This window comes from Penicillium cinerascens (assembly GCF_028974065.1).
Source record: "Penicillium cinerascens strain IBT 15544 chromosome Unknown scaffold_4_segment0_segment0, whole genome shotgun sequence".
NCBI classification, from domain to species: domain Eukaryota; kingdom Fungi; phylum Ascomycota; class Eurotiomycetes; order Eurotiales; family Aspergillaceae; genus Penicillium; species Penicillium cinerascens.
The window spans coordinates 416,498-441,720 of record NW_026695297.1 but is presented as its reverse complement, the minus strand read 5'-3'; the positions used below and the strand labels follow the sequence as shown (position 1 = coordinate 441,720).

The following is a 25,223-nucleotide window of genomic DNA, read 5'->3' as shown; positions in this document are numbered from 1 at the left end:
GTGAGGGTAATCGTCCGGAGGTAATCAAAATGTTGGCCACGCTTCCCTCAGAATTATTGGATATGGTAGTTGGCCAAGTAAGTCAGTAGTCCCTTGAAACCTAGTTTCACTAGCTTATCATTGAAGATTGCCAGCCGTAGGGACCTGAAGCGGCTTTGTGAAGTCTGCAGGCGTCTCCATGATATAGTCGTTCCACATCTATATCGGTCTCTTGTCCTATCCGCACCCGGAGCTATCGTTAGATGATTTAGTTGTGGGTTTGGAGAGGCTACCTTGGAAATATTTGAAGTACACACAAGAACTTGGCTTCAGTGTTCCGATCCATGAGCGAGTCGAATCACGCTGTGTACACCACGGTGGCAATGAGCGCTTCAGTGATGAGGCTGTTCAGGGTGGGCTTGCTGAATTTCTTACAGATGATGAGAATATGGACGAGGATACAGATCAGGGTATGAACAAGGTGGGTAAACGCAACTGTTTCAAACACCGGGTAGTTGAAAGTCAGATAACTAATAAACTAGCAGAGCCGCATCGTGGACCCTCTGTGTAATTTGAGTTCCGCGTTGGGTTCTTTGAGGTTTCCAGATGATCAGCTACGCAGTTTCCGGTTAGTACCGCGTTTCTTACCTTGGAAACCCACTTACGGGAAATTAGGTGGGAGGTAGGAACATGTATTCCAGAGGCTCTCTTCTGCGGCAACGAATCGTTTTTCGGGAACCAAAGACAGGTTCAATCCATTACCTTGATTACGGATGGTGAATGTGGTGCGACCAAAAACGTGCAGGACTTCGTGGATCTTGTCCAATTCAGAGAATTACGGTCCCTTGATTGGAGGGGTTTGAACCAATATAACGACTTCGAATCCGTCAGAGAGTGTATCAAAGTTCATGGCCATCAAATACAATCATTGACACTTGACCTTTTGACCTGGGTTCGTGCGGAGAAGATTTGGGCTGATGGATTCCGCCAACGGACTCCCCAGCGCACAAGAATTCCTGACAACTTCTTCTCGCAAAAAGTGCTTAACGTCCACCCCCGAGACCAAAATGTCATTTTTGTGTCTCTCGAGAATCTTCAACTATCCGCTGTGTCTTTTTATCATACCGGCATTGAAATGGCCTATGCTTACAATATCGAAAGCCTAAAGACCCTCAAATTGCGGAACTGCCCGGGATCTCTTGACTGGTTACGAATGATACTCGACTCTGTAAAGCCAATGAAGTTGAGATCCCTCAAACTTACTGTCGGTCTCAACAGTCTCGATAGAGATGCATACATGCATATTACGGACACGACCTGCAATTTCATCCACCATAATTCCGGCTTGGAAAGTCTCTATCTAATGCTCCGTGAGCCCATTGATTGGAACACTCTCACTGTAGTTTGTCATGTCATCGTCATCTCAAGCACCTGGTGATGCACCATTTGGTGGATAGAGGTGGTCAGGATCTCATCGATGGAGACATACCTTGGCCTTCGTTTTTGGAACACATACTGCAAGAAAAACAATTAACTTGCTTCGGATCTTCCATCCCACCTGGGGAATTAGTATGTGTTGTCCGCGGATCTTGAGATTCAAATAGCTGCTAACTGAGAATTAGGCCAGTCACTTGCAAAGGATGCAGCCAAGGCCGTCATGCAAACTAATACATGTTAGGACAAGCGGGGTAGTCCTTGATAGACTATTTAGCTGCGGGGATCCCAGCTGGTCTTCTGCGTCTCTTTATACTTATAAATATGGCGACGGTAAGCTGATTCTACTTATCGAAGACTAGTGTTAAAAGTGTGAAGAACTCTAAAGTCGAAGCAGATATTCCACATAACCCCGAGGATATATACGGTTTTGCACATTGGGCGTTCAGTTCTGACAGTCTTCCGAACCTCCAAGTACTCGCCTGGGGAGACTTCTCATATGGCGGCCGCTATTCTAAGTTCAATTTTCTCCTTTGCAAATCCGACAGTGGCTACAAAACCTTGACACCTTCCGATGTAGTGCCTTGGAATCTTGTTCAGGACAACATAGATATGCTAGAGGCCTGCCCTTTGGATGATATCCTCGAATAGATGAGGCATACATGCAGAAATTTTGTGCAAAGAATAAACAAAAACAAAAACAAAAATGACTCTTCACGATGTGCACCATATGGTTCCTGTAATTTGGCGAGTCACTAAGTGCGTGCATATGAATCCCCACTTGTACGCATCCACTGACAGGGAACTACGTAGAGGCCGTTAAAGGATCACGATATCCCAAAGGATAGAAATGAAAAGGGTAACAATACCATCCATTGAATGTCGGGCCCTTCCAGCTCTTGGATGCGGATATGGGCTGAACGGCTTCATTGACTCGGCCTCTGACGGATGTGACATTGTACTCCAAACTCCGCAAGACGATCCAAAGGGGGCACTGTTCTCCATGCAGTAGCCACCACGACATGACTTGTGATCGAAAACCTTGTCAACACCTTCTGGTTGCCTGTGAAGATAGAGCGGTGGACTGAGTAGTGAAGACTGAGATTCTCAAAGGGCACGGCTGCCAGCTGATAACGTTGCAGTGCTCTCAAAAATGGCAAAGCCATTTCATTGTCGATACATGCATTATCCTTGGCCAGAAGTATATGCCGATACTTTTGAGGGAAACCAATTCAGTCGAAGTATTGATGCAGCTGCTCCGGCGAGTAAGAACCCATATTGATTGAGCAAAGGGGTCTGGGAGAAGAAACCGATGGCTAGTTTCAGGCCAACAGTGAGATGTTCGTAACGATATAAAAAAATTTCTAGGTGACTTGTGACTGATCCAAATTTAATTAAGTTTACATTTGGAAACTTTCCAAATTGTTCTTGAAAGGTACTGGCTTTTTCGTCTCCACCAAACGCCCCCTTCGGGCCACAAGGCACAGTAGCGGGCAGCTCACTGATTCTTGCACTTCGCCAGCGGGCTGAACTCCGAATGGCTAGCCTCATGTCCCTGTAGACCGCGCCAATGTAAGCGCCATCTTAAGTGGAATGTAAAGATCGTAGGCCAGAGCTTAGCGTGAAAGATAAGCATCTCGGCTCCTGTCTTGACACTTTTCAGGAGTTCTCTTCCTGGAGTTATGTGCAATAAACACACGTTGATATTCCCTAGTCCATAACTTTAGGTCTAGGCAAAAGAGTTGAGTCAAGGAGAGTCATAGTGAGTCAGCCCAAGTATCCACTACGCGCTAAGGGAAATTGAGGCTGTGCCTGGCGGCCCCCAGGCGGTGACATTACAAAAGCACATTTCAAGCACATTTTGCAGGACATAGAACTCAATCACCACATTCCGTGACCCGGAGCTATCATGGCCCATCAAGCTCATAATATCCCCTGGACACTCCTAGCTTCAAATCTGCGGTGGGTCCCTGGGTCTTGTGGACACTGCCATAACTACGATCTCCATCCACGCTTTAAACCCGACCAGGGCAAGGAGTTGAAACATTTCGCCAAAGCTTTCGCCAAAAACGTGGAAGAGCATGCAAGATGTGAACGCAGGAAATATTGCGACAAATACGACACGCCGGGTTCTACTGATGTGATCATCGATGGAAACACTGCTACAAAGATTCAGCCAACCGTCCGTCGATGGCTGAAGACCTGCAAGGAAGAGTCGCCACGGGTGGACTATGTCCGCGGTTGGGACAAAGGCCAGTCCATGGAAGAACCGACTTTTCAATGTCCGGCCCTCCCGCGGGAGGAGAGAATCGCGTCTGCGTTTTGCAGGCGATACCGAACCACTGGGTGCTATACGTTTTTTTATCAAAGGCAGAGCTCAGGCTATTTCAACATGGAACTGGTGAAAACCTTGATCGTATGTGGCGAGATGGAACCGATCCTCCGTGTATGCGCACATCCGGACGTGGCCATTAACGGCTGGAGGCACATTGACGAGTGTGGCTGCGGCGTAAGTGATGGACTTTTCTTTAGTGACATCTTCTCTCTTGAGAGAATATTCTTCCTTTCGCCTCTGTTTCTGACATCCCTAGTTATTCGATCTCGGATGGGATCAAGTCTATAAGAAAGCACTATTGGCATACGTTTGTCTCAATACGATATACTGTTTCCCAGAATTGTGGGACAGCGCTTCAGGAAAAAATGAACACAGCGACTATCGAAATACCAGGTCTTACCAGCTCATGGTAACGGAGTCAACGCGACCGGGTGCCACTTCACATGTGGTGGCATATCCCCACCGACAATTTTTCGGGATTAAAGACCCCGGGTCGACTTCCTTCTCTACCACATCGCGGGCATGGACTCTCCGATGGGGTCAATACGCGGACAAATCTGGTCGTTTTCAGGTTGGAAAAATCTATGGAAAAGCTTCGTTTGGTGATTTTCTCGCCATGCAGAACCTGGCCGAATATGAGCCAGCTCTACCAGATACCGAAGAAGTGCGGTCTATGCTGTGTTTCAAAGGGATCCCTTTTGAGATTGCCCTCGACATCATGGAACTTGCCAATTATACGCCGAAGCGAAGACTGAATGTGCCACATGATCCATTTCACCCATCCAACACAGAGGAATTGGCCAAGTACCTTAAATACTGTTGGCAACTATTAGTTCGCTGTGATATGATGGCCAATGAGCTTGGCATGAAGCTCGACTGGGAGGATGCGGTGACCGACTGCGTGCGTCAGCTCTGGGAAGCCAAAGGTCATAGGAGGCTCACGAAGCTGTGGCGTGACGATGAGCGTTGGATATTTGAATGAGGTGAACACAATTGATAACCTCACATGCCAACGTAGTCTAGGAGCGGAGAACAAATTTTATTCCACGATGCAGTAGCTACCGACATGCAAAATGATTTGACCGTTAATGGTTCTAAATAAATAGCGATTTTACCAATTACGATTTTACGTTAGGACACTATATACTTTAATAAGTCTGATTAACCATAAGTCATCCTACATGGGGTAACGGCTAGCCTAACCGTCTTTCACACGGTAGACCCGGGTTCGACTCCCGGTGTAGGAATTCTTTTTTATTAATTTTCCTTTTAATCTTTTGCCGTTTTCTTCTTGAAAAGAGCTCTCATCTAAGGTATTTTCAAAATCTAAGGGAATGTTTTTCATCGCCGCTAGATTTGCCCTAAGTCTTGCAAAAGTTAGGCTGTCTGACCGAGTACATATTTGTACCTGACAATTTCGACGGATCCCTGACTCCCCTCCCCATCGCCTGTTAGTTAGTCTATTCCCTGGAATCTTATTATCATGGTACGTCACGCCTTAGAATAAGATTATCCAATTTGGATGTGCAATATTGCGGACTGTGTGTGAGGCGACGTAATGAATCATCCATCCTCTGTCTGCGTCAAACCTAGTAAAGGGTTTCTCCGGCTATGTAGGACAAGCACTTCGCAGGAACGAGTTTAGGTTTTATTGGATCAAAATCTACTAAAATAAGAGAAAAGGTTTCTTCTTGTACATAAGGAGCCCTTCTCAATGTCCGTCCATCTCACGTCGTTGTCTTTTGGGCTTTCTTCGAATGCGGCTAATCATCTAACACTTGCGATGAATCCGGCATTCATATACATATGAGAATCACTTCATGGGCTCCCTGATTGCAGTTTTTTCAAGATGACAGATAGATATGAATCAACTGAATCGAATATTCCATGTAGAATAGAATCTGTAGGGCCACAATTTTCATACGCCACCGGGTACATACTACATATGTGCCTGAACTTAGGTCCACCGAGGCTCCTACCCTTCGCTGATTCCCCATGATCCGTAAGGACACTTCCCAAAGCTGATATAACTAAAACTTGTCCTGCTGGCCCAAAAAAAAAAAGATATAATGTGTGTTCTCACACCGGGAGTCGAACCCGGGTCTACCGTGTGAAAGACGGTTAGGCTAGCCGTTACCCCATATGAGATAAGCTAAGATTAGATAAGCTTTTTATGTTATAACTATGGTCAAAGAGAATGAGAATTAAGTCCCGATTTTAAATCAATTAAGGCAGGTTCAGTGAAGCGGTCTTACATTTCGACCATTCTTACGGTTTCTACTAGATTCCCTTTGATTCATTTTTGGGGGTAGGGGGCCGGGGGCCTTTGGGACTTATTTTAGAAACCGGCTGATTCGTCAGGGGTCCTCCAATATGCATTCTGGGCGGTAGGGGATGCATAGCGAGATAAAATCCTTGTATTTCTGACTAGATCGTCTACCTAGGCACTATATAGATTCGCCAATCGAATACGAACCAACCTTGGAACTTGGAAGAGCAATTGTGAACTTCAGATTAACTAAAGACTGATGCTCACGAGTGTAAAAAGCCATGAAAATGCTTGTAGAAAAAAACTTCCATGGAAGCTTTGAAAGTCAATATTTTAGACACGGTATGTAATATCGAAGAATGATGTATGTAGAAAGGAAAAAAGAAGTAACCAAGCATCCAAATCGCCTGTCATGTCAATGATATGAAATCCCAATGATATCCCGTTATGAAAAAGAGGTAACACCATCCGATGTCCCAAACGCCAATTATCATCGTGGAGATCCGTGGATCTATGGAAGGAACGCCATCAAAATGTTGGAGTATCGTGTCGTAGCAGTCATTGTACATCGCCGTCGGAGTCCGATGTCAACATGGGCTGTTTGTCCTTCTTATAAAGCGCGCCGATGGTATTTTGCACTTCTTGTTTCGCGACCGCCTCAATATCTGCGCGTCGCTCGGATCCGAGGGACTCGGCCGTTCCGACGCGCTCGTATAGTTTGCGCGAGATGGTGCGGTTGATCTCGGTGAATTGGTCTTTGGAGATGGTCTTGGCCCGGTAGTGTGGCTTGAGCGCTGTGCCAACCATCTTCTGGATGTCGGATTTGACGGCTAATGAAGGGCCGGCGCGGGTGGGTGAGGTATCGGCGGAGCGCGAGTGTCCCAGGTGCATGCCTCGGCGAGGTATACGAGAGCGTGGACGACCGGCATCACGGTGGGCCGTAGGGGTCTCCTTACTCGGCGAGGAAGCTGGGCTCCCAGAGAATGATACCTCTGGGGAGAATGGAGGCGAGGAGGATTCGGCTGGAGAAGAGAGTTGGATTGGGGAAATAGGCCGACTGCGAGAGAAAGGAGGTGGGGTCGTGGAGGATATTCGAGGAGAGGAATGGTTGGAGGAAACGGGCGAGATGGATGGAGAAGATGGGCCTGGCGTGGCATGGTCGGTAGGAGCTATGGATGTGGGAGCCGACGGTCCATGGGAGGTTGCGAGCTCCGTATTCGATGAGTCCTCGACCTCCTTCAAGAGAGAGGACAAGAAGCTTGGTTCGCCTACACTATCCCCATTTGCGAGGCGTGCGGTCGAGCTGGCAGCTCTAGAGGATTCTCCATTCTGTTGGGCCATGGCAGCCAGCTCCTGAGGCCGCCTAGTGCGTGGACGCTTGAGCTTGCGCTCCGGTTCGGTCGGCTCTGGCGAAGGGGACATTGTTGGTTCTTTGCGCTTTCGAGCGGCATTGGGGTTGTTCTCAATCTCTCGAGCTCTCTCAAAGGCATTCCATGCTCGCACTTCTTCCAAAGACTCGGGCTCGGGCGTCGGCTCTCTAGGGACTCGAGGCCGTGACGGGCGGGCGGGTTCAATGTCGAATAGAGACGCTGTGTCTCGGAACCGACTACCACCGCCTTGTCGCTCGGCAACCTCAAAGCGACGCTGCCATGCCCGGAACTCGCGCTGGTTGGCCTCCTCCCGGCGACGTTGCTGCATAACACGCTGCGCCGATCGGTCATCGTCGAATGGGAAATCCAGATCGATATTAAGGTGATCCCAAACGGACTGCCACACCCGAGCCCAGTGCAGCGAATTTATATTGTTGGAGGTTTGCGCACGCCGCCGTTGGGCGCGAGTACGGCGATTCCGTCGCTCGGTTGCTCGAGTAGATCGTGCAGACACCTCAGGCGCAGGGCCAAGGGCACGTTGAGCCTCGCATTGTGCGCAATACCAGGAGCCGGGAGGTATTTCATCCAAACCGACACAATACTGATGCGAAGGGGCATCGCAACCATCGCACAGGAGGAGAACATCCTCGTTATCTGCTTCACCACATATCGTACATGGTTGGAAATCGGCAAGGTCATCTTCGGCATATTCGATGACCATTGAAGGGTCGACGTCGGCGATCTGGGTTCGGTCTTGCACGGCATATGACGAGATCACGGGGCCTATATGAATCACCCGGCAATGGTCAGCAAGGCAACGAACTCTCAAGTGAACTTCCGTAGATAATCCACCGAAACTAGGGGAGTACATACCACCAAGTTGGTCCGTCAACTCGACCATGTTGAAGTTGCGGCGACATATCGGACAACTGTTGGCTCGCTCCACCCATGGCTTCAAGCAGTTATTATGCAGAATGTGTCCGCAAGGGAGTAACTGGGCGATCTGGCTATCCTCGTCCTCGAGCCTATCCTTGACCTTGATGGATGCATCATGGGCATCGGGCGTTGGCACAGGCTCGACGGCGAGGGGATTACCGGCGCTTTCGCCAAGGTCTCCTAAACAGACAATACAAGTGTCGGACATGGACAGGATAAAGGCCAGGAGTGGACGGCGGCATAGAGTCGAGGAGGAATATGTATGAAGGGAAGATGTGGGGAGTCGAGAAGCCGGCCCTTTTGAAGGTGGGCCGGATTTCCGGTCTAACGCAAACAGGGCGGCAACGTGACGGAGGCGAATCACCCGCACGCCGTGAATGAGTACGCCTGGAACGTGTATTTATAGGGTGTTTAAATTGTTGCTGACTGGGATGCAAAGGAGAAAAAAAACTGGGATAGATCGTAGATCGCATGGACCCTTGCTGCAAAGCGCTCCATCCTGCGCTGCAACCTGCGACCCGACCAAAGGGACAAATTCTACAGTTGCGGTGTCGCTAGCGCCCACATTCTTCTTCGGTCCCGGGCCCTTTCAGTCTAAAGGTCATGCGGCTGAGGAACTCTGTTCGATTCAGGTGTGATCTACGTCACCCAGGCGCCCAGTGGCCCTGAGATGATAAGAAACTTCGGAGCATGGATCGCGATAGCGCAAGGTATTCGCAGGAAGGAAAGACATCCGACGGAATCCACGTTCAACATTCAATATTGAACGGCGGCCAGTTCAGAAAGGGCCCGGCGTTTACAATTACTGCTCTGTGCCAGTGTGCAACCCGTGGTGAGACAATTCGACCCGTTGGCATCGAAGGCTAAGATTCACGGGAAGTGGTCACGGCGACAAGAGCGATCAGGCTGAGCAGACTGGACAAGACTGGACAGACTGGACAGACTGGAGAGACTGGAGAGATCGGACGAGCAAAGTTTGACGCCCGATAGGTCCGTCTCCTCGTCGCTGGAAATCAGTCCAGCGTTGCGACCATGACGGATTACGAAAGTTGGAAATCGAGTTCATGCAAAATCTTCAGATTCCGAAAAAGTTTTCATTTTTGGTATTCAGACGTGACCGTAGAAGAAAAAGGAAACCACATAATCGCGTTTAAACCTCGGCGATCTCACGGAGACGACGGATGGTGGAGCGGGTGGCAGCGGCGGCGGGGGTCCTGTAGCAGTGTCGTCGTCAGCGTTTGTCTCAGTTTGTGACCGAGCCTGGTGTTGTGGGAAGCTGTGTGCCCCGTCCAGGTAGGTCTGAATGGTGTCGGTGGGCGACTTACGAGACGGTGTAGGCACCACCGGCGACGGTCTTGTTGCAGCCCTTGCACTCCCAGATACCAACAGCCTTGCGCTTGACGGTGTTCTTTCCGCAGAAGGTGCAGACGTAGCGGGCGTGCTGGGTGATTTCCATCTTCTTCACCTGCTTACGCAGGGAGGCACCGTATCTGTTGGAAGTTGGTCAATATTCGATTCTTTCTGGTCGGTCGCTTCTCGTTCAAGTGTTCAAGGTCGTTCGAGGGCGTATTTCGAGGATTGGGCGCGATGCATACCTGGTACCATATTTACCGGTGATACCGACCTCTGTGGGAAACCGTTAGCGATGGATATTCGTGGGAATTGAAAGGGAAGGGCTGGTCTGTTAGAACAGTCCCAGTCTTGGAACATACTCTTGGTGCGCTTGGTCATCTTGTCTGAGTGCGGCTGTAGATGATGAAGATAGAAAGCGAGATCGAAGGACGCTTCAGAAAGAGTGGTTGTGGGTGGGCTCGCTTAGGGCTCGGGGCCTTGGCAGTGTGTGCGGTCACCTGACCGCTTATGTCAGTACTCGGGTGCGCCTGCTTACTCATCGATGCACGGGCCACGCTGGGCTCCGTTTTTGGGTGGCGACTGTTCGTCACCATCACCTAGTGATTCTCGGCGCAGAGTGTATAGTAGTTACGAGTACATAGGTACCTCGCCGTACCTCGCCGTTTACTTTGTTCGTTGGAAAGTCAGATAGACATTAGATAAAAGCCAAATTTCAGTTTCCCATACCCCTGTCCTGGTATCATCCAATTGCTGATCGTCCACTCGCAACACCAACCCCTATCACTCGCGCACGCTGCAGCTCGCTCTGAACTAAGCCGTCGGCGACACTCATCTATCCGGTCACGTGCCAGTGCTACGGGCGTGAATAGGACAGAAAGGCGACTTTTTGCATAGCAGAATCCGACTTTAATGAAGCACGCTTAGAGAGATGTTTAGGAATGGGTCCAGAAATGAGTTTAAAAAGGTGTTTAGAAAGACGTGTAAAGAGAGACGTAGGAGGATATTCGAAAACAATCACGTGTCAACCATTCCATTCATATCAAGCAACAACGCCGCCTGTCTGAATGCCCCCACTGTGTACGACCTGGCAAACATCTCTCAACTGCCCCTTAAATCGACCCATTCCACGCTTTCTGATCATCTTTCTGAGAATATTGTGATTTGCTCAGAGATTCCGCTAAACAGTCAATCAAACGTACATCTGTGACTGCAAACCACCATAGCCATAATGTCCACCCCGCAGTATGACATGGTCCTCCTGGGCCCTACTGGCTACACTGGCCGATTCTGTGCTGAGCACATCGTCAAGAACCATCCTACTGGTCTGAAATGGGCTATCGCCGGCCGTTCAGCGGCAAAGATGGAGCCGATTGCTCAGGAGCTAAAGAAACTCAACCAGGACCGTGTCCAGCCAGGTATGGACCTGTGCAGTCTGCTTTTGATCCTTCTTATTGACTTGGAATATAGATGTCCTGGTGGTCCAGCTTAATCCGGCAGAGCTCAATGAGCTGGCCAAGAAGACTAAAATCATCATCAACTGCGTTGGCCCCTACCATCTGTACTCAACCCCGGTTGTGGAGGCTTGTGCTACCAATGGGACCCACTACCTGGATGTGTAAGTGGAGTGGCCCTGCTTGCGTTATTATGACTGGGACTAATGCAACCCCTGCAGGACCGGAGAGACGCCCTGGATTAGGGAAATGATTGAGAAGTATCATGAAACGGCCAAGAGCAACGGTGCAATTGTAAGCTTTGCCCAGGTGGATTCCAGCTCTGAAGCTAATCGTATCTACCCAGATCATTCCTTCGGTTGGTGTTGAAAGCGCTCCTGCCGATATGCTGGCCTGGGCCTTGGTCAAGCGCATTCGATCTGACTACTCCTCCGGGACCCGGTCCATCGACAGCTGCATCAAGGAGCTGAAGTAAGCATTTCACGTTCAAACCCAAGCCCCACCTGTCTAATCAATCATGTCAGGTCCTCCGGCGCCAGCGGTGGCACCCTCGCCACGATCCTGGGCATTTTTGACTCGCTTCCAATCTCCGAGCTGCTCAAGTCCGCCAATCCTTTCTCCCTGGCCGCTTCCGCCCCACCCAAGGACATCCCTGGCGATTCTATCCTCCAGAAGCTTCTGGGTGTGCGCTCGATCAGCGACCTGGGCACAGTGACCACCTCGCCCAACGGTCTGGCCGACATGACCATCGTGCATCGTAGCAGCACTCTGATGCCCGAGTTCTACGGCAAGCGGTTCTTCTTCCACCAGTTCCTCCACGTGCGCAACACCTTCATTGGCGCGCTGGTGCACGTCGCCTGCGTCTTCGCCCTGGGTTTCCTGATGATCCCGCCTGTGCGCTGGGTACTGCGCAAATTTATCTTCGCGCCCGGACAGGGACCGACTCGGCAGGCGTCCCGAAATGATCGTCTTGAGTATCACGCCGTCGCTACTGCAGACCAGGATGTCCCCTCTCCCCGTCGTGTCTTCGGGACAGTCACCTACGAGGGAAGCATGTACGTGCTTACTGGTCTGCTCATTTCCGAGGCTGCCATGGTCATTCTGCAGGAAGAGGAGAAGGTGAAGAAGACCTCACGTTGTGGTATCGTCACCCCTGCTACCCTGGGTCAAGACTACGTCGATCGCCTGAGCAAGGTCGGAGTCAACATCGACACCCGCGTTTTCCAATACTAACGTGGGGATGAACGCCGATCTGCACTGGACTGGCATCCTTGCAAATGGCTCAGAAAAGGTGGCTGGCACTCTTTTTTCTCAATCCATCGCTCTGTTATTCATCATCATGATGACGAATGCCCAAGGTCCATTTTATGTAATTTGCGGTTTTGATTCATAGCTAGCTTAGCACACGAAGTAATACCCCACAGAACTAAAGCTTGCCTGGCCGTCCCTCCGTAAAAGCAACGTCCTTCAACCAGGTCGCAATGATATCGTTGACTTCCTCAGGCTTCTCCCACAGCGCCCAGTGTGCAGTGTTGACCTGCTTCAGAGTCAAATTGGGAATGTGCTTGGCCATTGATTTGCCCAGGTGCGGCGGAAGAGCCTCGTCCTTGAGAGCTTGAATGAACAGCACTGGGATCTCAATTCGTCGGCCGAGGATAGCGAGCTCTTCCTCATAGTTGACTTTGCGCGTGCGGTACCAATTAACTGTCTCAAAAATTAGAAAAGGACTCGATATTCAGAAAATGTGGGGGCAGTGATATCATACGTGGGCCATGGATGCCATTGCGTGCAAACTCGGTGGAATAGTAATCCAGCTCCTGAAAATTGTCAGCTTCCGATTGCCTGAGTTGTCCGTATAGTTGGAGGGATGAGAGCTAACTTACTTCCTCACTCAACAACCGCGACTGCTTCAGGTGCGGCATTTTATCCAGCAGAACGCCCTTCTCGGCATCGAATCCAAATTCGCGCTTCTCCGTCCGGCCACCGTACAACGCAGATAGAAATTGGTGAATCTCTCCCTTGGAACGGATGGCCTTTTCTAGGTCCCCGCTCGCAAATTGAATTTGGTACGCGAAGTGCGGCGCACCATTGGCCACCAGTTCCTCGAGAGAGACGTACCTTTCCATAGGTCGCGCGTAGGGAACACAGACCGTGAAGAGGTGGCTGATTAGGTCTGGGTGCCAGAGCGCGATGCGGTAGGCGAGGGCGGCGCCCCTGTTGAGGTCATGGATTAGCTGTTCGTAGATGGCTCGAACGGAGAAAGATATCCTACCAGTCATGCCCTCCTAGAATGACTTTGGATTCACCGAGATGATTGGCCAAGGCCTTGATATCGTCGGCACAGCGTTTGTGCGAGTAGTGAACATGGTCATTAGGGGCGTCCTGGTCGCGTATACAGCGTTAGATGGATTCAAGCCACAAGCCGAGGTTGATTGCTCACCGTCCGGCCGTATCCCAGGCAGTCAGGAGCTATCACTCTCAGTCCCATGTTGACCAGCATGGGGATCTGATATCGCCATCCCATCGAAATGTCAGGGAAGCCATGGATCTACGGGGTGTGTTAGCTCAAAGCTCCTCAGCGCGTCTCAACGTGGGCAGCTTACCAAGAAGATTGTAGCTCGGTATTTGCCCGATTCAGGCTGGCTGAGAAGGTAGGCTGAGTATCAGATATCGTTAGCTGCTGCAATCTTTTTGCAGTATCTCTGAGAGCTGAGCGGCAATCCACGACCCGAGGTACTGACTATACTTATGGTCATTGACTGTAGCGGATTGATACCGGAGCCGCGGGTCCCCGGAGATACGGATCTTGTCGACCGGCATGGTGCTGTAGTGAATATTAATCACTAATTATAGCTTTTCCTATGGATGTGGAATATATAGGGGAAGATTTTGGGTAAAAAGGACGAAATGGTGGCCCTCGGAAGTTTAGCAAAGCCGATATATATTCAGCATTGAAACCCCGCCGGTCATCACGTGAAACTGACAAAACTTAACAAAAAATGATTATAAAACAAATCTGATCCAAATAGAAGGATTATATTTCAAAAAGAAGATAGATATACACAGATTCAAGCCCATAACGAGGTTTTGGCCGACCGAAACCCCTCACGGATGATCCTCGGTCTGCCTCGGTTGAACCTTAGAAACTCCAGCTCCAATTTCAACTCCGGTGTTGCGCCACATAAATCCACTTATTCCCAGTTCTCGAGTATTCAGTAAAAGGAAATAGATGGTACTGCTAATATATCACAGTATCCTCATTATCCTCCACTACTTCACCCCCGTCGTCATGATGGGCATCCGACTGCTCATGAGCAGCCGCGTCGGTCCCGTCGGTAGGCGCATCGTTTTTAGCTGGTTCTGAGCTTTGCCGATTGTTAGACTGTGCACCCGCCGTATTCATTGCCTCTTGAGCTTCCTTTGGTTCAGCCTGCGGTTCCGGTGCCGAGGGTTGGTTCGAACTTGACTCGGGCTGATGTTTGGATGTGTCTTGTTGCTTCGGTTGTTCTTCTGTAGGTGCTGGCTCTAGCTCCTGGCGCATAAAAGCTTCGGGCGGGTATCGGGCTTCGAAATCGGCAACCTCGCGAGCGACTGTTGCTTCGGCATCCTCTATCTGTTCCCGGATCACTGCTTCATCGCCGGGTCTTAATTGCCATGGCTTGTAGTACTGATATCACCGTTAGTCCTCGATCAAGCGACCATCTTGAGGATTCACATACCAATGCAGGTTCTGTCCGTGTCTTCAGGAATCGTGCTGTAGCCACTAAATTCGAATGACGTGTTTGCATCTGTAGATTGATAGGTCAGCTCCTGCTGCATATCCCAAGCGAATGGCAAACCTACAGCCTCTCGTTCATAGAACGGCATCTCTTTCCTTCGAATCGCATCTCGTCGCTCCTTACGACGCTTCTTCAGTCCATCGTATTCATCATCCCGCGACTTCAATTTGTCTTGCTGCCTCTTTTCAATATCCGCGCGCCGCTTCTGCGCCGCCGAGTTTGAGCTCTGGGAGAGAGTCCCCAGCAGCCCGCCGAATAGTCGCTGCCCACGCTTGCGCTCATCTTCGCGCCCCCGGCGGGCAGGTCTCTTTTCCGTGGGCTGCTCGGATTCCGGTGCAGGTGATGACAGGCGTCGGGGTTGGGATTGCGGAGAACCCTCATCTTGGGTGCTTAGCCGGCGACGCTTAGGTTCGTGCTCGGTGACGGAGGACTTGCGCCGCTTTGCGAGGAGTTCGGGAGATTGACGTAGAGTATCCTGTTCAGGAACGGCGACTGCGGAGGCAAGAGTCCTGTAAATCATCAGAACACCTATCAGCGCAACTCGGAAGCAAATCGGAAAAGCTGCCCGTACCCTTCAGACATATTGAGCTGCAGGCGGTACTCGCTCGGGAACCTTCGATAGACCGTGACAGGAGAAACTCAAAAGTATCAGTAAGCTGCGTCCGAGATGTGGTCTATTGCCACCAACAAATCGATTCACCCGACTGGAGGTTGGTTGATACGACGAAGCTCGGGGGGCTGCTGGGGCACGTGCACGGACCATGATTCTGCCAGCTTCTTTTTCTCGTTCACGTCTTCTCCTTCTCGCGTTCACCTCTTCTCCTTCAGAATTGCAGCTACCTAATCCTTCACTCTCCCTCGCATCCACCCATCATGTCTCGCCATCACCCAGATCTCGTCATGTGCCGTAAGCAGCCTGGTATCTCGATCGGCCGCCTTTGCGACAAGTGCGACGGCAAATGCCCCGTGTGCGACTCCTACGTGCGCCCCACGACCCTTGTGCGAATCTGCGACGAGTGTGCCTTCGGCAACTACCAGAACAAGTGTATCGTCTGCGGTGGCGAGGGCATCAGTGACGCCTTCTACTGCTTCGAATGCACGCGCCTTGAGAAGGACCGAGACGGGTGTCCCAAGATTATCAATCTCGGAAGTTCGAGAACGGATTTATTCTACCAAAAGAAAAGTTTTCGAAATCAATGACCGCCCTTTGCGCCTCCTCCATGGCTGGCTTGGTGTTCTATTATATCCAGTGGGGAGGAGATTTCGCGCAGGCCCGCCGGTCTTACAAACGTCCAGTCTAGTGGCCAGCGTTTCTCCGACAAGAAACGTGTTACGCTTTCAATTCATCATGGCTTGACAGGTTATCCAAGGCTCTTATAAATAAGTGTCGGAGGTCTGTCATCGAGTGATTTACCGGCCAGGGCGACGGGGCCGGGCAAATCCTCGCGCAGGACCCTGGTCGCGTGGCGGGTTCACTTCTTCCTGCAACCGGTCCCCAGTGATTTCATCCGGACCAGAGGCCTCGATCTGCCATCACAGTATCAGCGACTGCATATTCCACGAACAACGAGCGAACCTACCTTCTTCTCAATCTTGAGTCCTTCCCCTTCGGCAACCGCGATGGCACTTCTCCGTGAGCTGGCATGCAGCATACGCTCTTTGATTGAAGACCCAGTGGGACATGTGTACACGAAAACCACGACGCTCGAGCCCGGGTAATGGTAGAAGGAATACCGGGGCGAGGATGAGGAGATATGGGTAGCGACAGAGCCCGGCTCGACACCGGACTGCGAGTCGGCGAGCTTGATGGTCTCGGTGGGGATATCAACCGTCTGTATCGGAAGTAGGTTAGCTCTGAAATCAAACTCATATCCGCGTCAATTTATCCAATGTAAAGTAGTGGCGCTGGGAGGTGAAATGAATCCATACCAGCTGCACCAGACCACCTTCCTGTAGCTCTTTCAACGCTGTCTTCGCAGCATCATCAACAGGCATCGTGACTCTCATGCCAGATCCAGAACCCGGCCCAAAGGTCCCGCCGATACCGATGTCACTTCGGGGAGTACCACTGCGGGCCTCGGCCTCGGCCCTTCGAACAGCCTCCAACTCCCGCTCCTTCTCACCCATGAGCTCCTCACGACCAACACCCGCAGCTGCACCGTCACGCTCTTTCCATGCATCCTGACCGACGATCTCGTCCTCTTCCGTGGCGAACACGGACGAACCGAACTTCTCGGTTCCAAGCTCGCGGGTCAGCGTTGTACGAGTCGACGCAAAGAGCATCTTAGGACGCACGGGCGCATTGGACGGGATATAGGTCAGGGCGATGAGAGATGACGAGGTGGAGGTGGGACGGCGGAGCAGGAGGTAGATCGGGGTCTTGGGCTGCAGGACGGACGAGAGCTGCGGCAGCGACGAGAAGAATGCATCTGGGCCGGAAGAGGCACCAGAGAACGGAATCTGGTCAAGCGGTGTCAGACTCTCGGATGTGATGGTCACCGGGAGACAGAAAATCGAGGTGTCGGAGGTGAAGCGGTTGAAGGCATCTTGCAGCTCCGAGGAGACTGGCTATCGTGTAAGCGCTGAACGAAGGATTGGGAGGCCAATGGATGGACGGGCGTTTGTAGTCCATCGGAATCCACTGGACGTACCTGAGATTCCCGACTGCATGATGCCAGTGCTATGCTAGGATCCTGGTCTGATCGTGTGGTTGTTTACGGAGAGAGGGGAAGCGGTGAGGGGACTGAGAGGGGACCCGTTGGGGCCTCGTTCGGCGGGGTCCATCACATCACTCGCGAAGCAATGTAATCAACATATCACCAATCGTCTGCTGCTACAGATTCAGAAAAGGATCAATCAAATCGTCCGATCCAACAGCCCCTTTACTGATTCCTACAGCAGAGAACATCCGCAGACTACAAGAAACCAAGATAAATCTAAACAAGTGGTATACAACCAAAGAAACATATGTACAGAAACCGTTGCGACCGGCCTGCCTCGAACGGCGATTCCTCGCAGACTCAAACTCTGTAAACAGACAAAGGAAACGCAACGCCCACCATGCTGTGGTATGGTATCACAATGCTTTCCAAAAAACGAAGCAGTCCTTTTACTCCTCGAACTTGCCACCCACAAAGGCCCAGTTGGACGCCTCCAGCTTGCCCTTAAGGTACTCATACACTGTGAACGTCACGGCCTGGCCAGGAGCCACACGCATCACACGAGGAGTGATACCCTTGTAGAAAGCGCTGGCACCCTCCTGCTTGAACATGTCCTTGGCAATGACCATGATGCGGCTGACGGCAGACTGGCCGGGCTCGGCGCGAGTCTTTTGGAGACGGGTCTTGATGGTGTCGATGGGGGCATTGGAGAAGGGGCCGACGGCGCCGGAGATGAGACCGATGACGGTGGTTTGGTATGAAGGCAGCTGGGTGTCTGCGTATTCGGGTTGCCACTCCTGCAGGGCGGCTTTCAGCTCGGTGTACGCGGTGAAGTTGGCCGCTTGGTTGGTTCCTTGTCGGAGCGCAGTGAGCGACACTCCGCGGTACAGAGTGCTGAAGCCCTCTTCCTTGATCACGGTGAATAGGGCGTGCGGAGCACTGCGGTACTTGGGGGCGTCGAGGGGATCGGCCAGACTGTGATGTTGCGCCTGCAGACGAATCTTGACAACTTCCATGGGGTTGACGATAGCCACGGCCTCAGTCACACCGGCGGCCAGACCAGCTGTGCAAGATATGAGCTAACTGCGCAGAAAGATTGGGATCGCACGTATTGACTTACACAAGAAAGTGGCCTTGCTGGTGACATGGCCCGTCTCCTTATCCGCCAACAGGGTCTTGTAGTATTCGTACGAGGTGAACCGGATGGCCATCTTGGGGATAATACCTCCCAACACGGCACCCAAACCCTTGTACAGACCCAGAGCAGTCTCCTTCTTCACGATTTCCACACCGGTGGTTATGAAGCCACGAGGCTTAGCCTATATACCGCAATATGATTAGCAATGGCATCGGGATATTATAGCGGGGTTGACTCACGCCAGGAACTCTGGCTCTCCGCGAAAGCTGCATCCGGACCTTGATAGTGTCTAGAGGGTGACACACGAGAGCCTCCATCATACCGGCACCACCACCAGCTATCTCACAGTTAGCACTGAAGCCAAGCGCACGGCTGGGTATGGTGCAATCTACCAATCAAGTTCACTGCGGGCGAGGCCCTCCTCTTGCCATTGGGCTGCACATTTTTGGCCGACATGGTGAATCTTTTTTAATCGAAGGACGGTATATAGTTTGCGCACTGCCTCTTCACTCGAAGATGAAAGGATCGATCACGAAGGTTTGCTATAGTTTTCGCGACCAAAACGAAATTCAATTGAGCGAGAATAACCGAAGTTGCGGATCGCGGGGTGAGTCGGAGGTATACAATCCCGGGGGAAGTTGGTAAGGTCGACAAAAAGAAAGAGGAAGTTCGAGAGTTGAAAGGGGTCAATTGAACAAGGTTTCAATGACCTCAGGAGTCCCGAGGATAAATGTGTCGGTTCGAGTGGCGGTTCCCAAGTTTTGTGTGGGGGACAGCTACAACGGGGAAGCGGAGGGAGCTGGACGAGCGGAAGTGTATGGTTCTTTGCCGCCGAGACTTGGCTTCTGGAGTCGACAACGAAGGGAACAAGGGAAAAATAGAGGCTAGAAGAAAACTAAAGCTAAGCCGAGGGAGAACGGCAATTTTTATAATTTCAGACACTTGTCCCGACCAAGGAGCGTAGCTCCAGGACAATCCCGAGGCCTTCGGGAACAAGGGCGGATGACTCTCCCCACGGCCCTGAATTGCGGCACCGCTACGATTCCCCCAAGATCTCCAATGGATCTGAGTTCACATGCTCCTGCAAGGGTTCCCAAGTGTCACTGTCGTCATAGGTAGACCTTAAAATTATAGATGCTTGTTAACATTGACTAGACATTCCTATTCGCGATCCCCCCTCCCTGACTATGCTAGAATAGACACCTACAGCATTGAATTTTAAGGGGTTTGAATTACCGACAGAAAAGATCGCTCTGCGGCACCGCAGAGTCACAGCGACATCCGCAGCGAATTCCGCCCCGTGACGCCAGCACTGGGTGTCCGGAAGAATCCGGACCAGCTCCAAAGCTCCCCTCAGCCGAGGTTCGTTTTGCGCGCAGTGTAGTCTCGACGCCCCAGGTCATTCGTCAGCCTTTCTCTGAGTCAGAGGCCATGGGAATTAAGCTAGTAGATGTTTCTTTTCACCCCCTGGTCGTAGCCCTTGTCATCTGACTGAAAGTCTGGGGTCGCTGCTTCAAAGGTGGACGGCCCGGGTGGCGGCTGAATGGGTTACCGAGGGGTTTGTAGGGGGTGTACCGGGTATTGCCTCTGAGACATCGCTATTGTCCTTTCAATGTATACTATACGCCTGTTCCTAGCTCAAGAGGCTGAAGAAACTCATGAAAGATTACTAGATTGCATCATTCTGCATGTGCGTCGCACGCATGTGAAGTGGCTGCTCCCGACTGTCGGCTTGAGCTGGTCGGGTACCCGATTTCGACGTTTAATCCTGTTTAGGATCGGGTAGTTTAGCTTTGGCTTATCAGATCATGGGGTGCCGTTAAACTGTTTTAGCGATGAAGGGATGTTGAGGTGGCTGCTGGACATAGTACTTCCTGGGTGAAGGTATCGCCGCAATGATCTCCGCGATAGCCATTTCGGAGAAACCCCGATCGCGCGGTCCCTGCCCAAAATTCTTAAAAACACCCCAACAACCTACTCGCGATTCCAGTTGCTTAAAGGCCTTCCCGACAGCTATATTGTGTCTCCATGTGCGTCTAGTTAGAACCTATGGAAGAATCCACGGTCCCAGCGGCCCCGGAACCGCGCCGCGCCTCTTCCCGGTGGCAGGCGGTGTCAAAGCGAGTATTGATGTTGATTCTGCACCAGTGGCTGCTGATCGGAATCGGTGTTGTCTGCGTGCTGGCCTACTTTTTCCCCCAAGTGGCCAAGCATGGAGGAATCATCAGGAGCGAGTACAGCATATTGTACGGGGTGATTGCCATCATCTTCCTCATCTCCGGCCTCAGCATTCCACGTCAGAAGCTCTTCACGCAGCTCTTGAATTGGCGACTGCATATAGTGGTGCAGGTGATATCATTTCTTTTTATCCCGGCGCTGGTCTTGGCTGTGGTGCATATCATCTTGGCCGGAGATCCAAGTGGACATATTGATCGAGCTGTATTGGCGGGTTATATCTTCACAGCGTGTATCCCCACGACCATTGCTTCCAATGTGGTCATGACGAGGGCGGCGGGTGGTGACGATGCGGCCGCACTGGTGGAAGTTGTGATTGCCAATATCCTTGGACCCTTCGTTACCGCGGCCTGGACGGTGAGTCTGATCCCGAAGACGACCGAGTTTGATCCATGGAGGTATGGCGGCGGGAATATGGGCAATATGTACAAGAACGTGTTTCAGCAACTTGGCCTGAGTGTACTGCTGCCACTCTTTGTCGGACAGTTGGTACGATGGACCTGGCCTGATCGTACGGCCTGGGTGTTGCAGAAGACCAAACTTCCCAAGTGGGCCTCTTTCTGTATGCTGCTATTGATTTGGTAGGTCACTTGAAAATGACTTCCGAAAGAGCCATTCTAACTGTCGGACAGGTCCACGTTCTCGTCCTGCTTCGCTACGGGAGCTCTTCAGACCATGTCAACTCAAAGCGTCATCTTCGTCGTGCTTTTCAACATCGCACTCTATATGACCCTGACCGTGGTATGTTTTTTTGGCGCACGACCTCCGCGATTCCTCTTCTCTTGTGGCCGGTCTGAACCACTGTTCAGGCCTATGTCCCCGGAAGAGACGATTGCCGTTTGCTTTTGCGGTCCAGCGAAGAGCACGGCACTGGGTATTCCGTTGCTATATGCCATGTGGGAGCCGGTCGACTTGTACACAAATGCAAAGACTTCAGTGCCAGTACTGCTGTACACCACGGAACAAATTGCCGTCGCGCATTTCTTCGTCCAGATGTTCAAGCGATGGCATGCACGAGTAGCTGAAAAGCAGGATTTGGAGCACGGTCGAGACGATGGGGCTGGTATGGACATGACGGAGACATCTGCAGAGACTCATGGCATTATTGATGATGAGCGCACATAAAGTTAAGGCGCCCAAATTATGACTCATATGACTTATGACCCGGCATATTCGTTGTCTATCAAACTATGTACATATGTCTATTGAAACTACACCTCATTAGCATGCATTATTCTAATTATGTCGCCCTTATTAAATTTTTAAGTATTGTTTAGTTAGCATGGGCGGTTTGGCTAAGTATCTTAACTCGGGATGTGGACGCTCTGAAATAATGAGAACCCTTTAACTGCTGCTGGTGATTGAGATGGTTCACGTTGGTTACAAGTTGTTTTTGAAATGAGGTATACTTGGTTGGAATTGTGAAACACGATTTCCAACAGTACCATTCTGCTATGTTCTTGGAACTCAGATGATCGCATATACAGAAATAAACGATCTTGTTATCTAAAGCTTGCCACTCCATGCTTCACTCAAGAAGTCTTCCGCAGTTGTAAACTTGTAGTCTGGAAGCAACCGATTCCAAGCGTCAGACACAAAATAGGCATTATCAGAAATAGCCAACAAGATATTAGCAGTAGCTACCCTAGAAAACATCTCCAGATGCTCGGGCGCAATTGAAGGGTGACTGATCTTCGGCACCCATGAGGTCTGCCATTCATGAATTTCAAAGTCCGGCGCCTTGATCTTCTCGATATAAACGGTTTCCCTCCTGGTATCGAGATTTTAGCGTGTTTCTCCTATCGATAAACTAGATGATTCCGAACGACGCACCTCGAACCTTCGCGCCAAGAGCAATAAGCTGCCGAAGGGAGATAAGGGTTCCTCTGACACCGCCAACGATCTATATCGGCGATACCAAAGAGTAGCGATAAAGCGAACCCACGCAGCTACTTCCGGCAATAGAATCTACATTGAACGATGACTGGTGCCTTCAGGGCATTTATCTGGCCTTTTTTGATAGTAATTTACATGCCTAGAAATGAAGAGAGAGGGACGAAAAATGGAGATAGGTGAATGAGGGAAGATGGAGAACAAGCTCTCCGCTTTCCAGACCGCTTCCCTAAATAGTTTCTCGATTTCACACGACGAATTGTGAAAGCACGAGTATTATAATTGACGCGCGACTCCTATACACACGCTACCTCGGCAGCAACCGACTTTTTTCACTCACCGTCCTTGCGCGTCTTCAGAGGTTACAAAAGATCAGTCCCTGTGATTGGCGTGATCGTGTGGGCGTCTCCCTGAATGCTGTTCAGAGCAACGCTAGTCCAAGTATAATGCCCAACACAGTGTGTCAAAGTACCTATGGACTTCTATTCAATGACAATCTCCTTTGATTGCAAACCCGTCCAATGTAGACTGAACAAGTGATAGCCTTTACAAGTCAAGCCTCATTTCCTGGGCTGGTTTCGCGCTCGTTACATGGAACTGTGGTCCACCGCGACTGAACAAGAGCAGGAATGCAGATTGTAATTATGGGTTGACAGAGAAATGGCCGTGGGTGCGCGTATATTTCACTGGCATGAATATTTAACTAGGGAAGAAACTTCTCTTTAGCTAACGGGGCGAATCGCAAGTACGGCTTAACCACTTGCATGTCCGGGAAGCGGGCCTTGGCATCCTCGTCACCAACGCTGGCAGGGACGACCACATTGTCACCAGGCTCCCAGTTGGCGGGGGTATTGATGCGATGCTTGTCGGTAGCAAGTAAAGAGTCAACCACGCGGAGCAATTCGGCCGTGCTACGGCCCGTGGAGGCGGGGTAGGCCTGAATCAGGCGGATGACCTTGTTGGGGTCGATGATGAAGACGGACCGGATGGTGTAGGCGATTCCTCTGGCATCTACATTGGTGGTGTCAAGGTGATCCAGCCTGTTCTCATGCGTCAGTCTGTGACTGGGGGTGCCGAGACGGGGGCGCAAAAGGGAAGGAAGGAGGCCACGGACATATCATAGACATAGGCGATCTGGCGATCCTTATCGCCGATGACGGGGAAGGTCAAGGGACATCCAGCTATCTCGGCAATGTCGTTGATCCAGCCATCGTGCGACTCGATGGAGTTGGCCGAGAGACCGATCAGCTTGACGTGGCGCTTGGTGAACTCGGACTCGTGCTTGGCCAGTGCGGCCAGCTCGGTGGTGCAAACCGGGGTGTAATCCTCCGGGTGGGAGAAGAGAATCACCCAGTCATTGCCAACCCACTTGTGAAAGTCGATGGGGCCGATGGTGGTTTCGGCTTGGAAGTTGGGGGCAATCGACCCCAGACGGAGACTAGAACATCGATGAAGGATTTAGTTATGATTCTGAATGGGGATGGTAATGTTGGCAAGATCGGTGACCGATCCGAGTTGACGAAATCAGAACAGGAAATCCTCCAGAATAGTGAAGGCAAGAAAAGGACGACGTTTCCCTGTTCTGTGTTTGAAAAGAAGGAGCAGTGGGGACAACAAGACGGCGGGGAAATGCAATGACAGCGGAAACATGAAAATAAAAATCTGAGACGTACGAGGGGGGCCTCATTTCTTCCGGCATCGAGGGGAGGTGCCAACTGCTCGAACCAGCAGAAGATGGCAGTTGGGAAAATAAAAATGTCAAGATGAATTAATGATCAAGGTGAGTATGGATAGAGAAGATAAGGCTAGATAGGTTTGGCAGTTGCCCGGTTCAGGGTCCCCCCACTGATGTTTCTAGTCATTCTTTTCCCGCGCCATTCTAGTCCGTGCTTTTTTTCCCCTTCCAGTTGCTTGTTTTATGACCTTTACCTATGGAATTAAATATGAAACAAGGTTTAGCTTTAGATCGCTGAAAGAATCGATCGAGCTGCGATCGCGATCGACTTCCTAGGCGCATCTGTCATATTTATGACCATCCTTCCCCGGTCGGCATCCAAAATGTCTCATGTCCGTATCCCTTCGGTACCGTCCCATGGGGCGCCAAAAGAAGACGGGAAGGTTAAGAGCAAAAAACCGGTTTTGCTGGAGTTTTAAAACTGATGATTCTGCCGCCCTTTGAGTTCCTGGTCTCCCCGCCCATCTCATTCCATTTTCACAACTGGCAATACATAATTATACATGTATGTATCATAGTTAGCCGAACTATCTCGATTTCGCCTCTCTACAGTGCAATTCGTTGTACTTTACGTCTGACCGCGGGAGAGCCTACGTTGAATCTCGACGTGACCACGGAAAACCACAACGACCATGACACCGACCGGCAGTTAATCC

The 25,223-nt window shown here is 50.9% G+C and overlaps 12 protein-coding genes across 12 annotated transcripts; 5 read left to right on the top strand and 7 right to left on the bottom strand.

Annotated features, from left to right (window-relative positions):
* Positions 1 to 29: 29 nt before the first annotated feature.
* Positions 30 to 1,417, top strand: N7498_008114 (uncharacterized protein; the record flags this gene model as incomplete). Its single annotated transcript, XM_058455176.1, has 4 exons — positions 30 to 77; positions 188 to 460; positions 525 to 607; positions 655 to 1,417. The coding sequence occupies 4 exons, from the start codon at positions 30 to 32 to the stop codon at positions 1,415 to 1,417; spliced, it is 1,167 nt and encodes a 388-aa protein (XP_058305164.1).
* Positions 1,418 to 3,322: 1,905 nt separating this feature from the next.
* Positions 3,323 to 4,730, top strand: N7498_008113 (uncharacterized protein; the record flags this gene model as incomplete). Its single annotated transcript, XM_058455175.1, has 2 exons — positions 3,323 to 3,922; positions 4,005 to 4,730. The coding sequence occupies 2 exons, from the start codon at positions 3,323 to 3,325 to the stop codon at positions 4,728 to 4,730; spliced, it is 1,326 nt and encodes a 441-aa protein (XP_058305163.1).
* A 1,845-nt stretch (positions 4,731 to 6,575) lies between these two features.
* Positions 6,576 to 8,531, bottom strand: N7498_008112 (putative PHD and RING finger domain protein; the record flags this gene model as incomplete). The annotated part of the gene is made up of 2 exons (XM_058455174.1): positions 6,576 to 8,170; positions 8,261 to 8,531. The coding sequence occupies 2 exons, from the start codon at positions 8,529 to 8,531 to the stop codon at positions 6,576 to 6,578; spliced, it is 1,866 nt and encodes a 621-aa protein (XP_058305162.1).
* An 853-nt stretch (positions 8,532 to 9,384) lies between these two features.
* N7498_008111 (60S ribosomal protein eL43) lies at positions 9,385 to 10,086 on the bottom strand. The gene is made up of 4 exons (XM_058455173.1): positions 10,036 to 10,086; positions 9,919 to 9,949; positions 9,649 to 9,813; positions 9,385 to 9,537 (listed from the first exon to the last, which is right to left on the bottom strand). Exons 1-4 carry the CDS (start codon positions 10,052 to 10,054, stop codon positions 9,474 to 9,476), a joined length of 279 nt encoding a protein of 92 aa, XP_058305161.1. The 5' UTR covers positions 10,055 to 10,086; the 3' UTR covers positions 9,385 to 9,473.
* An 818-nt stretch (positions 10,087 to 10,904) lies between these two features.
* On the top strand, positions 10,905 to 12,360 carry N7498_008110 (saccharopine dehydrogenase family protein; the record flags this gene model as incomplete). Its single annotated transcript, XM_058455172.1, has 5 exons — positions 10,905 to 11,091; positions 11,144 to 11,291; positions 11,349 to 11,421; positions 11,474 to 11,598; positions 11,652 to 12,360. 5 exons carry the CDS (start codon positions 10,905 to 10,907, stop codon positions 12,358 to 12,360), a joined length of 1,242 nt encoding a protein of 413 aa, XP_058305160.1.
* A 193-nt stretch (positions 12,361 to 12,553) lies between these two features.
* On the bottom strand, positions 12,554 to 13,947 carry N7498_008109 (alpha/beta fold hydrolase; the record flags this gene model as incomplete). The annotated part of the gene is made up of 7 exons (XM_058455171.1): positions 12,554 to 12,831; positions 12,893 to 12,944; positions 13,011 to 13,341; positions 13,400 to 13,509; positions 13,568 to 13,675; positions 13,731 to 13,783; positions 13,869 to 13,947. The coding sequence occupies 7 exons, from the start codon at positions 13,945 to 13,947 to the stop codon at positions 12,554 to 12,556; spliced, it is 1,011 nt and encodes a 336-aa protein (XP_058305159.1).
* A 418-nt stretch (positions 13,948 to 14,365) lies between these two features.
* N7498_008108 (pinin family protein) lies at positions 14,366 to 15,488 on the bottom strand (the record flags this gene model as incomplete). The annotated part of the gene is made up of 4 exons (XM_058455170.1): positions 14,366 to 14,794; positions 14,847 to 14,915; positions 14,971 to 15,415; positions 15,478 to 15,488. 4 exons carry the CDS (start codon positions 15,486 to 15,488, stop codon positions 14,366 to 14,368), a joined length of 954 nt encoding a protein of 317 aa, XP_058305158.1.
* A 291-nt stretch (positions 15,489 to 15,779) lies between these two features.
* N7498_008107 (PHF5 family protein) lies at positions 15,780 to 16,106 on the top strand (the record flags this gene model as incomplete). The annotated part of the gene is made up of 1 exon (XM_058455169.1): positions 15,780 to 16,106. The coding sequence occupies one exon, from the start codon at positions 15,780 to 15,782 to the stop codon at positions 16,104 to 16,106; it is 327 nt and encodes a 108-aa protein (XP_058305157.1).
* A 210-nt stretch (positions 16,107 to 16,316) lies between these two features.
* Positions 16,317 to 17,576, bottom strand: N7498_008106 (twinfilin; the record flags this gene model as incomplete). Its single annotated transcript, XM_058455168.1, has 4 exons — positions 16,317 to 16,433; positions 16,487 to 16,738; positions 16,836 to 17,470; positions 17,558 to 17,576. The coding sequence occupies 4 exons, from the start codon at positions 17,574 to 17,576 to the stop codon at positions 16,317 to 16,319; spliced, it is 1,023 nt and encodes a 340-aa protein (XP_058305156.1).
* Positions 17,577 to 17,883: 307 nt separating this feature from the next.
* Positions 17,884 to 19,160, bottom strand: N7498_008105 (putative succinate:fumarate antiporter (Acr1); the record flags this gene model as incomplete). The annotated part of the gene is made up of 4 exons (XM_058455167.1): positions 17,884 to 18,629; positions 18,687 to 18,885; positions 18,944 to 19,041; positions 19,097 to 19,160. The coding sequence occupies 4 exons, from the start codon at positions 19,158 to 19,160 to the stop codon at positions 18,016 to 18,018; spliced, it is 975 nt and encodes a 324-aa protein (XP_058305155.1). The 3' UTR covers positions 17,884 to 18,015.
* Positions 19,161 to 20,753: 1,593 nt separating this feature from the next.
* N7498_008104 (uncharacterized protein) lies at positions 20,754 to 22,064 on the top strand (the record flags this gene model as incomplete). The annotated part of the gene is made up of 2 exons (XM_058455166.1): positions 20,754 to 21,520; positions 21,572 to 22,064. 2 exons carry the CDS (start codon positions 20,754 to 20,756, stop codon positions 22,062 to 22,064), a joined length of 1,260 nt encoding a protein of 419 aa, XP_058305154.1.
* Positions 22,065 to 23,535: 1,471 nt separating this feature from the next.
* N7498_008103 (peroxiredoxin) lies at positions 23,536 to 24,269 on the bottom strand (the record flags this gene model as incomplete). The annotated part of the gene is made up of 2 exons (XM_058455165.1): positions 23,536 to 23,872; positions 23,947 to 24,269. Coding segments are annotated over 2 exons (660 nt in total), but the record flags the coding sequence as incomplete, so codon positions are not given.
* Between the last annotated feature and the right edge of the window lie 954 nt (positions 24,270 to 25,223).